Raw genomic sequence first — 9,834 nt, 5'->3', positions numbered from 1 at the left:
GTGGTATTTTCATTAGGCATGGCAATTTTTAAAGCCTTGGATTTTGGTTCTAATGCAGGAGAGGAAATAGCATTATTACCAGACCTAGAAGCTCTTATTACATCAATGACAAACTGTAATCGAGGTACAAATTTCTTATATGCTTTATTTTCTTTAGTAATGTCTCTAATTGCGTTTTTTTTTAAATAAAAATTTAAATTAATAAATAATTAATATTAGTCTTTATTTTAAGCAGAACTAACAAATATGCTATTTGATTATATCATTAGTTTATGAAGGTGAAGAACGTCTACAAGAAACTGACGATGAAGGCATTGAACGAGATTCTGGTGACACTGATGCAGAGGATTATATGATGCCGAAACCTACCGAATCATACACAGATAATCCTACATGTACCTTGAAGACTATTCTTCAAGTAAATTTATATTTGTTAAATTTTAATGTTTAATGTGTTGATACGATTTACAGTCTGATAAAACAATTAATAATCAAGAAAAGTAAAATAAATTTGAAGTTAGTCAAAATTTTGAGTAGTTAAATTAATTTAACTACTTAGTAAACATAATAAATATAATTTTTTCTTTTAATTTCTTGTGACAGATTGTGTAAAATCATACTTATTAAAGGACATTGCAAAGATTTTGCTTATATTTCAGATGTGTGCAAAGCATGCTCAAAGTTTGCACGAAAATGCTGATAATTATTATCGAAATATAATACAAGTGTTTGTGGAAGAGGCCCTTAATCTCTCTCAATTTCTGGAGAGAGTAGTCGTCAACAAACAATCACAAGATTTGTTTGATCCAAATAATGTAGATCGTACCTCAACTTCATTGCAGAACATTAATACAGTGGATTTCAATGATTGGGTAAGTTCTTCTGATGAATAAAAAAATGTACACTAGTGTTTTATATTTTTATGAAAAAGCTATTGATTTACAAATTATTGAAGTATATGTGATAGAATAAAAAAACGCATATTTAATCTTGCATTTTAAATAATTTGATATCTTTCTTACCACATGTCTTAAAAAAAGATAGATATAGAAACAATATGTAAATGATATATTGTTTCTAATAATTATGTATAATTTTACAAATAAAATTGTTAATTAGCATTTATTTTTATAGACGGACATTAGAATTTGGAGAGCTATACAAGTACGTTTGTATCAATAAAATAACAGTTATTTGTTTCACTATAAATGCATTATTAAGTTTAACTTTATTTAGTATACATCTCGTTTAAAATGAATGAAATGAATTTAATATAAATTGAGCATGAATGCATGTAGCATGATAGTTTATGTAAGTACTAGAACAAATTAAATTTTATATTAATGAATTATTTACTTTTTAAAAATATTAATTATGCAAAAGAAGAATTATTGATACTAGTCTAATTTTATTAGAAATAATAATCTAATTATTAGAATAACTCTAATTATTAGAAATAAGAAATATACATGATTAATGTACGTCTGTCGAGGTGAGTTGATCTTTGCTCATTCAGGTGAATTTAAGATTTTCATAAGTTAATGGTTTTTTAATTAGAATTCACTACAGTTTTGACAACCTGTGAGTAATTCTACCTTGGCTGATTGCTAAATCAATATAAATTAAGAATATGTTAGATTTCTGATGAGGACTCCAAAGAGAGTTGAAACGTTCAAGAATTTAGAATAAAGAAGAATACCTGCACATCAAATGGAGTAAAGAGTATTTTTTATATTCTAGCAATTTGCGTTCTCTTCCGCGCTGACTCTCATTAGCCTCGAATATTGTTGTTATTATTATTTTAATAAAAATTAAGTAATGAAATATAACTTACATGGCAAAAACGCCGAGACTAATTGCTCGTTGAACTTAATGAATCGACCGTTCATTCTCACATGAAAGGCGTGATCAAAATTATATACAAACACTTCAAAAAATGATAAAGAGAGGGAAGAATCAAGACTTTGTAAAAAAATTTATGTATATTGGGTCAAAAGAACACAGCCATCGATCTTCACAGCTGTTATTGCTAGTCAAAATTCTTGCAAAAGGTTGCAAAATTAAAGAAATTAAAACTGCGTATGAAAGTTGACCCTCACGAGCCGGGAGAATGCAAGATTCACTCGATCTCAAAACAGGACGTCACATCACAGTTTTATATATGGTTTTTTATTAAGAAAATGTTTAACTTTCTCTAATATATTAGGAAGGTACTGTGAAAAACTTCCTTCTTTTGATTTCTTCTTTATTGTTATTATTATTATTTTTGTTAAAATTACCATTTAATTGATCGAATTTTTTATGTCACCTTTTGTTGATTGTAAAAAAAATTATGTGTAATGGATAGCCATTATTTAGAATTAGTGGATAGGTATTATATTAGAGCTAATAGACAAAGTTCTTCTTCTTTGACATACAACTTTTCAACAAAAGAATTTTGTCAAAATTATAAGAATCCTTCTAAATAATAGCTATTCACTACACATAATCTTTTTTACACAAAAGATTACATAAAAAATTCGATCAATTAAATATACGTATACTTAACAAAAACTTAGAATGATAAACAGAACAGTAATTGTTTCTAGCAGTAGGTGCCAGATCGCTAATGTTAGATAAAAATAGATATGTGCATTTGAATGAGACAAAACGACAATGTTAGAAATGAATTAAAGATATCAGTATTATCGATATGTTTGATCTGAAATTAAAACAAGTCTGTATTATTGATATCGATCAAGTTCGGACATTACTTCATCATTCCCTTAAGTCTAGATATAGTTAATTGTAGTTCAGTGCACATGTATTTGGGCGAATATTAAATGTTTTCTCAAAAACACTCATATAAAAAAATTTTATTCTCCATTTTTGTCTTATTTCATTTAGAATGCTCACTCAGTTGCTGTACCACCAGTTACAGAGCACTCTGTATAATAAACACACACGCACGCGCGCGTGCACTACATATGTACTGTAGATTTTATAAGTATATAATGCAAATATTTTTTAATGATTATCATTATCTGATATTAATCAGAGTGCTTTTTTTAAATGTTTTGTTAGGCTAGGTTTTGGGTTCAAGTTATAAGCGAGCTCAGGCGAGGAGTGAAGTTGAAGAAAGTAGAAGCTAATTTGGATTCTCGCATGTCTTCGCGTGAAGAAAGAAGTCTCGTAGACTACAAGCTGACACCTTATGAGAGTTTAATGGATGATATCAGGGCAAGACGGTATCGTCTCAGGAAAACCCCACCTACGTCGTCACGAAAGGACGCGCATGCCATTATTCTTGAATTTATTCGAAGTCGACCATCTTTAAAAAAGGCAAGATACATGATTGCGTGCATAAAATCCGAGAAAAGGGATCTGCATTTTTGTATTCAGTGCTAATTATGTCTGTTTAATTATCCATTTGAAATAATACGTTATGTGATTTTTATCTAGCGTTAGGAATGTATATGGATGGATACTTTTGAGGACTTTTAAGAATGTATACATGGTGACACAAATGCCTACCGAATGGTATTTTCGTTTGCAGTGGGTTTGAACCAAATTCAGGTAAGATTAATGACGTCACATGCTCTACTTTGATTTTTGATTGCACGAGATCACGGTACTTTTGGATTAATCTGATCTAAAGCAAGTTCAAATTCACGTGCATCTTCGTGTATTAAATTATTTATGTCCCGTATGTACAATTTTGAAAGTCTTCAAAAATATCCATCTGTATAGTAGAGTTATATTATATAAAATATAGTATAGTTATCAAAATTATATCAATTCTATCTAAATAAGATGGCATTGCTGTCCAAACAGAACATGTTATGATAATGTTAAAATGAATCGGAAATGATTAAAAAATAATTTTTAATGATCATTTTGGACTCATTTTGATATCATTTTGATATCATAGTAACTTGTTGTTCTGCTTAGGTGAGTTTAAATCGTATTGAAGAATATAATTATTTCAATTTTATTCATGTCTCCAAAATAATCCATACAGAAGATATGTCCAATCCTGCAAACTACGCGTCGAATTTAATATCGTTTTTCATTGGCAGAACTGGTATGCACATTAAAGCCGTTATACACTACTCTAATCTGAATGTAAAAATAAGATATCTTAATTGATAAAATGCCCAATGTATATTTTATCAAATAGATAATAAATAAAATAAATAAAATATTGAGAATTTCGTGATTTAACTCGTTTCTGTATGTTTCTTGAACATACATCTTTACATCGATTTGTGTATATAATGGCTTTAAAGTGCTCTGAGTACGCACTAGTTCTGCCAATGAAAAACGCTATTATTTTCAGTTTTGAAATGCAATGTTAACACAAGAGCGGTAATTTTACAAATTAAATTGGCAAGCAAGTTTAATAATATTAATGCTCATAGGCATTTTAGAAGGTATTAATAATATGATGCTGATAAGTTTCAATAATTTTATTGCGAAAAATATTACATCGGCCAGGAATCGAACTCGGATCTCTCGTTTTTCGGGCGAGCACAGTTAGATCACCGAGGCCTCAGTAATATATTCTTTGCAATGACCAACATATATAGAGAAAATAGTTATACTTTATTGTATACAGGCTTCGGAGAGACGATTACGACCATTACAAAAGGAAAGTACTCTGAGAGAGTTACTAATGGAAAGCATAAAAAAGCCTCCAAAGCCTCTAAGATCTTCTGGTTCAAGACAAAATGCTTCTAAGATTGAAGAAACATCAATTTGTAAGTTTACATATTTGTTTATATATTTGTAGATGATAGCGCTATTATAACATATACAATAAAAATAACTCTACTTTTTTAAGTTTTGTATTGTGTTAGAATTATACATTTATAATGCGACTTATAAGATAAAAAAAATTATATAAGAGTGCACGCGCCTCGAAAAAAGTTGTACCAAATTAAAAAGTAAAACTCAAGTGGTACTATCATTATTAATTGATATTATTTAAATATGATAAACTATTAAGTAATATTATTTATTTGTATTGTCATTCGTATAAAAGATATTAACAATGTGTATAGTTCGGCGTCGCCCGGAACCGTCCGGCGTCCTCTGAAATCATTTGACGTCGTCGTCGACGTCCGGCTTCGTCGTTTCCCGGTGTCGTCATCGTCGATCAGCGTCATCATCATTATCATCGTTGTCGTTGATATCAAATCTTTTATATAAATGATTACACATAAAAAGATGCATATCACTTAGGTTTCATTGTATTTAAATTAATAATATAAATTAATAAAGATAGTACATCACTTGGATCATTTTTGGTACAATAGTATAAAAACAGTATAAACACTTGAATTTTACTTTTTAATTTGGTACAAGTTTTTTTCGAGAAGAACGTATTCTTAGCGCCCTTTTTAACCATTTTTTTAAATGGTAAATTTATATTGATATATTGCTTTTTGTAATTTTAAAAGTCTTCTCATAAACAATATACATATATTTTTTGTATAACTTTATATGAATATATTATGAGTGCGTTCCGAGTTACTCATAAAGCGCATGATGCATCATTTGTTCTTGTTGTTCACCAAATAATAAAGAAGTATAAAATGATACATCATGCGCTTGTGTAACTCGCAATGCACCCTATGTGTGTAGTGTTCATAGAATGTGATTTAGTTTATGAAATTTATGTTCCTTTCATGATTAAATAACATTTGTAATTGTAAATTACTAATTAAAAATTATAAACGGACATTTAGGAGTTAAGCGCGGAAAATTATTACGCACAATTATTTTTAAAATAAAATAATTTATTACAAACATTTATAAGTCGACAATATGTTTTGTCTCACTTTTTAAGCCTTCTACAAATCACAGTAATTAATAAAATTAATTCACCAATGTATAGAGATGAGTGACTTTCAACATTCAGCAATGATCAAAGATCGCTCACAACCGGTTGGATGATCGCGTGATAAATTTCCTAGGATGCGTTAGAGATGAGATGATTTTGTCTACGAATCGATTGCCTACAGTATCGTTTGGCTACATCACTTTTGCCGACAGTTCGTTTGCACAAAAAAATTATTGCCTACAATTCGATTGCCTATATGCACTTTTGCGCACAAAAGTTTTTTTAGAAAAATATTCCAAGCGAATACTGTCTACGCTGACACCTCACTGTTCACATGACAGATTTCCTAAAAATATAAATTATTTTCTTTAACTTTACTTTAATTTTATATTTGTGCCCAAAAGTGCATGTAGGCAATCGAACTGTAGGCAATAATTTTTGTGTGCAAACGAACTGCCGGCAAAAATGATGTAGGCAAACGATACTGTAAGCAATCGATTTGTAGGCAAACAGAATCCTCCTGTCACAGATTTATCGTTTTCAGTAAGCTACGTATAAAATAATTTTGGAATGAGAATTTTTTTGCCATTGAAAGTAACTGCCCATTGGAGATTCTAAAGTCGTCTCTTTGTATTATTAATTAAATCATATAATTTTTATATAACAATTACTTTTTTCCTTTTTTATTGATTCGAAAATCCTTTTCCAGGATTAAAATATACACATTAATACGTGTTTGTGTGAGATGGAGACCGAGAATGTAAAAAAAATTCGAAACTGAGATCTTTATCATTTCTTAGTTTAATATGGCGCTTTAGAACTGTCACATCGTGACAACATTTGCTTCATTTAAAAGCTGTGCAATCTGTGCTTACGAAATAGTAGTCCGCAGACTAGTAGTTTACACGGAGAAGCAATGTGGAGTTCTTAGAATTGGAGTTCTTGCAATTAGATGCACCCATTATGTTATTTTCATTACAATGTGTGTATTCATTATAAGATCAGGTATGTTTTATAAGTTACATAAGATGTAACTATAAAAATATCAATGATATGTCTGCTTATCAAAATTTAATTGGAGTCTTTAAACAGTTTATATTAAATCGTTTTAAAGATATTAAATAATTTCATGTATATCTCTCTGTCTCTCTTTCTTTAATCAAATATCAGCTACGCTTTGATATGTGATTGTTGAATTTTTTTTGTAAATATAAAATCTCCATTGGAATTCTTCTGAAATTAGTTACATTAGCGCGATATGTTATCTCAGAAGTTACCAAGTGATTAAAAATGTTTGCACGCTTAAGATATTCTTAACTAAAACATCTAAGTACTTGTGAATCGATTATTTTACGATATATCTTTATCTTCTATATATCTGTTGATATTTTTATATTTTTCTTCTGTTTAATCCTCTGTTCTTTGGATAATACATGTAATAGACAATTTGCTTGTGCAATTAATGTTTATTATTTATTATAAATTTCTGTGTTACTTATTTTATAAAACTTTACTACGATATTTATTAAATTTTGTTGAATTTATTGTACAAATTATATTTTGTTATATATATGTACATTCTGTATCACATGAGCATGCGCGAGTGTGCGCATGTGCATCATGGGTGCAAAAATGTACGCTAATAAAAATAGATTTTAAGTATTTTGAGTTCATTTCTGAACATTCAATTTTTAATATATTTGCTTGCGAATTGTATCAAAATTAAAAACTTAACACACTTGAATCACACTTTACAATATGGTAGGATAAATCATGATTTGGAGTGCTATGGACGTAAAATATAGCAGAACAAAGAGAGAGAGAGAGAGAGAGAGAGAGAGAGAGAGAGAGAGAGAGAGAGCGAGAGAGGGGGGCGGGGAGAAATGAAGGAGAGCAACTGACACGATGTAGGCGCGATCAATAACTGAAAACGTGCGAAGGAGGACTGACGTTACCTGAAACGTCATAGTAGCATGCCAGTCTAGTTGGATGTCAGCCGTTTCTCGCGAATTCCATTCTATCCCAGCAATTATTGTTAGTATTTAACATCGTTGTTCTCGAAAGATATATTAATTCTTATTAGTATTTCGAAAATTCCTGGAACAATCGATTGATATCATTGGTGTGTCTTTTAGTGTGAATAATTTTGTGAAGGACTTTTAAGTTTAGGAGAATTATTGTGATTTGAGAAGTGTGAACAGTTTGCTTTATTGCTCATAAAATGTGTATATTGTATTTACAAAAATTGAAAGAGTAAAAAGAAACAATATATATAAAAATTTGTTACATGCAATTTAAAGGAAAGTATAAATCTTATTTTTATATGTAACTTTAAAATTTATTAAAATATTGAATTGATTACTTCTAGAACTTAATATTCTAGAACTTAATAATTCTAAATAATTTAAATAACTCTTATGATCTCTCTGGATTAAAGTCAATCAAAATACAGGACATTACTTGCAGATAAAAATTGGACCAATAATTATTAGACGTGAAAGATTCAAAAACATGCGAGAATAGCTCGAGCTTTGTAATTTTATATTTATATTTGAAATGTGAATATAAAAATCTAGAAAAAAAATTAGATAAAAAATATCAGTAACAACGAAAAGTTAAGCAATTCAAGTATTTATATATATAAGAATCAAAATTTCGCTTAATTTAATGATTTGAAGATTTAAGAGTTTTAATAAATTTTAGAATTTGTGGATTAAAAAAGATATCTGGAATATTTAGAAAAATTAGAAAAATCCAATAATTTTTTATATTTTTCCTGTGTACCATTGCATCAACATATTGATCAGTATGTATCTGCTACTTTATGAATATCAGCATGAGTGCATTATATAATATATCGAAAAGTGTTTTTGATGAGTATTTCTAATGGAGGCAAAAAATATACAGATGCATATCGTAGATTCCGTAGAATAAATAGATCTAAAAAAATTTTGAGTAAAGATACACTTATAAACGAAGTAATTTAAATTTAGTTTTTATGAAACTTTGTATGATCTTAATAATATTTTGTATACGTAATTTTTACAGTTATCTTCACTAAAACAATTTTTTTCGATTATACTTACTTAGTAGGGATCAACTTTAAAATTTAAAATAACTATTTTTTTATATTTATTATATTCTATTAAGTTATGTATGCGTGTGTACATGAAAAGAGTAATAAAAAATATATTAATATTAAATACATTAAAATATATATTTAATATAATATACTATATGTGTAACATATATTATACTGTCGCGGATACAGAGGTTGCAACACTTTTCTTCGATAGTTTTCAGAACATACAAAAATTTTCAGAGTGCGGTCCACTATCTGTAGATGCATGTAACGAGCGGTTATGATAGTTGTCGAAGTGATACGGAATCAAAATATACAAGATGAAATCAAGAAATATATCTTTAACGAAAAATACTTAGGATATCAATTGGATACAGCAAGATTAATTAGGTAAAATAAGAAAGTAAGCCTAATAGACAACTTTGTCTAATAAATTTCTTAACACTTTTCCATGCGTTAAAAATTATTATAAGATAACATGATAAAATAACATATATAATGTACAGTAAAATTTATATTATATAATTATATATTATATATAACTAATATAAATGTATATAAATTATATATATGTATTATATAATTAGATATAATTGTATAATATATAATAATTTTTTAATGCAAAATTTAATGAGATTGTTCTGAATAGTTAATTTTCAGAACTTTTCTGCAAATAATATTTGAAAACAGTTATTCGGTTTAACTTTCACTCTGATTTGTAGTCTTCTCATATGAGGAGAATCTCAAGCAATTTTCCTGTCTCACAGTGCAATGTTTAGATAACATAACTAAAATATTATGATTAACATAAAGTGTAATACTAGCTAATAAATTATTTTATTAATATATAATTTATAAATAACAATACAAATATACACGAGGATTGTGAAACAGAAAATCTTATCTCGTACATAGGAAGATTGTAAAT

At 28.3% G+C, this 9,834-nt stretch overlaps 1 protein-coding gene across 4 annotated transcripts in view; it reads left to right on the top strand.

The window, feature by feature from the left end:
- LOC108753639 (protein spire) overlaps nucleotides 1-9,834 on the top strand; it is a 22,509-nt gene that overhangs the window by 1,578 nt on the left and 11,097 nt on the right. For 3 of the 4 annotated variants that reach the window (XM_018495416.1, XM_018495413.1, XM_018495412.1), the window contains exons 3-8: nucleotides 1-124; nucleotides 270-418; nucleotides 660-872; nucleotides 1,135-1,164; nucleotides 3,064-3,321; nucleotides 4,598-4,739. In XM_018495416.1, the coding sequence (XP_018350918.1) occupies nucleotides 1-124; nucleotides 270-418; nucleotides 660-872; nucleotides 1,135-1,164; nucleotides 3,064-3,321; nucleotides 4,598-4,739 (916 nt within the window). The remainder of the gene's footprint in view (nucleotides 125-269; nucleotides 419-659; nucleotides 873-1,134; nucleotides 1,165-3,063; nucleotides 3,322-4,597; nucleotides 4,740-9,834) is intronic. The other variant, XM_018495414.1, reaches the window with a different exon arrangement.

Source organism: Trachymyrmex septentrionalis, unplaced genomic scaffold, assembly GCF_001594115.1.
Source record: "Trachymyrmex septentrionalis isolate Tsep2-gDNA-1 unplaced genomic scaffold, Tsep1.0 scaffold7, whole genome shotgun sequence".
In the NCBI taxonomy this organism is placed as follows: domain Eukaryota; kingdom Metazoa; phylum Arthropoda; class Insecta; order Hymenoptera; family Formicidae; genus Trachymyrmex; species Trachymyrmex septentrionalis.
The sequence above is the reverse complement of the archived record's forward strand: the minus strand, read 5'-3'. Positions and strand labels throughout refer to the sequence as shown.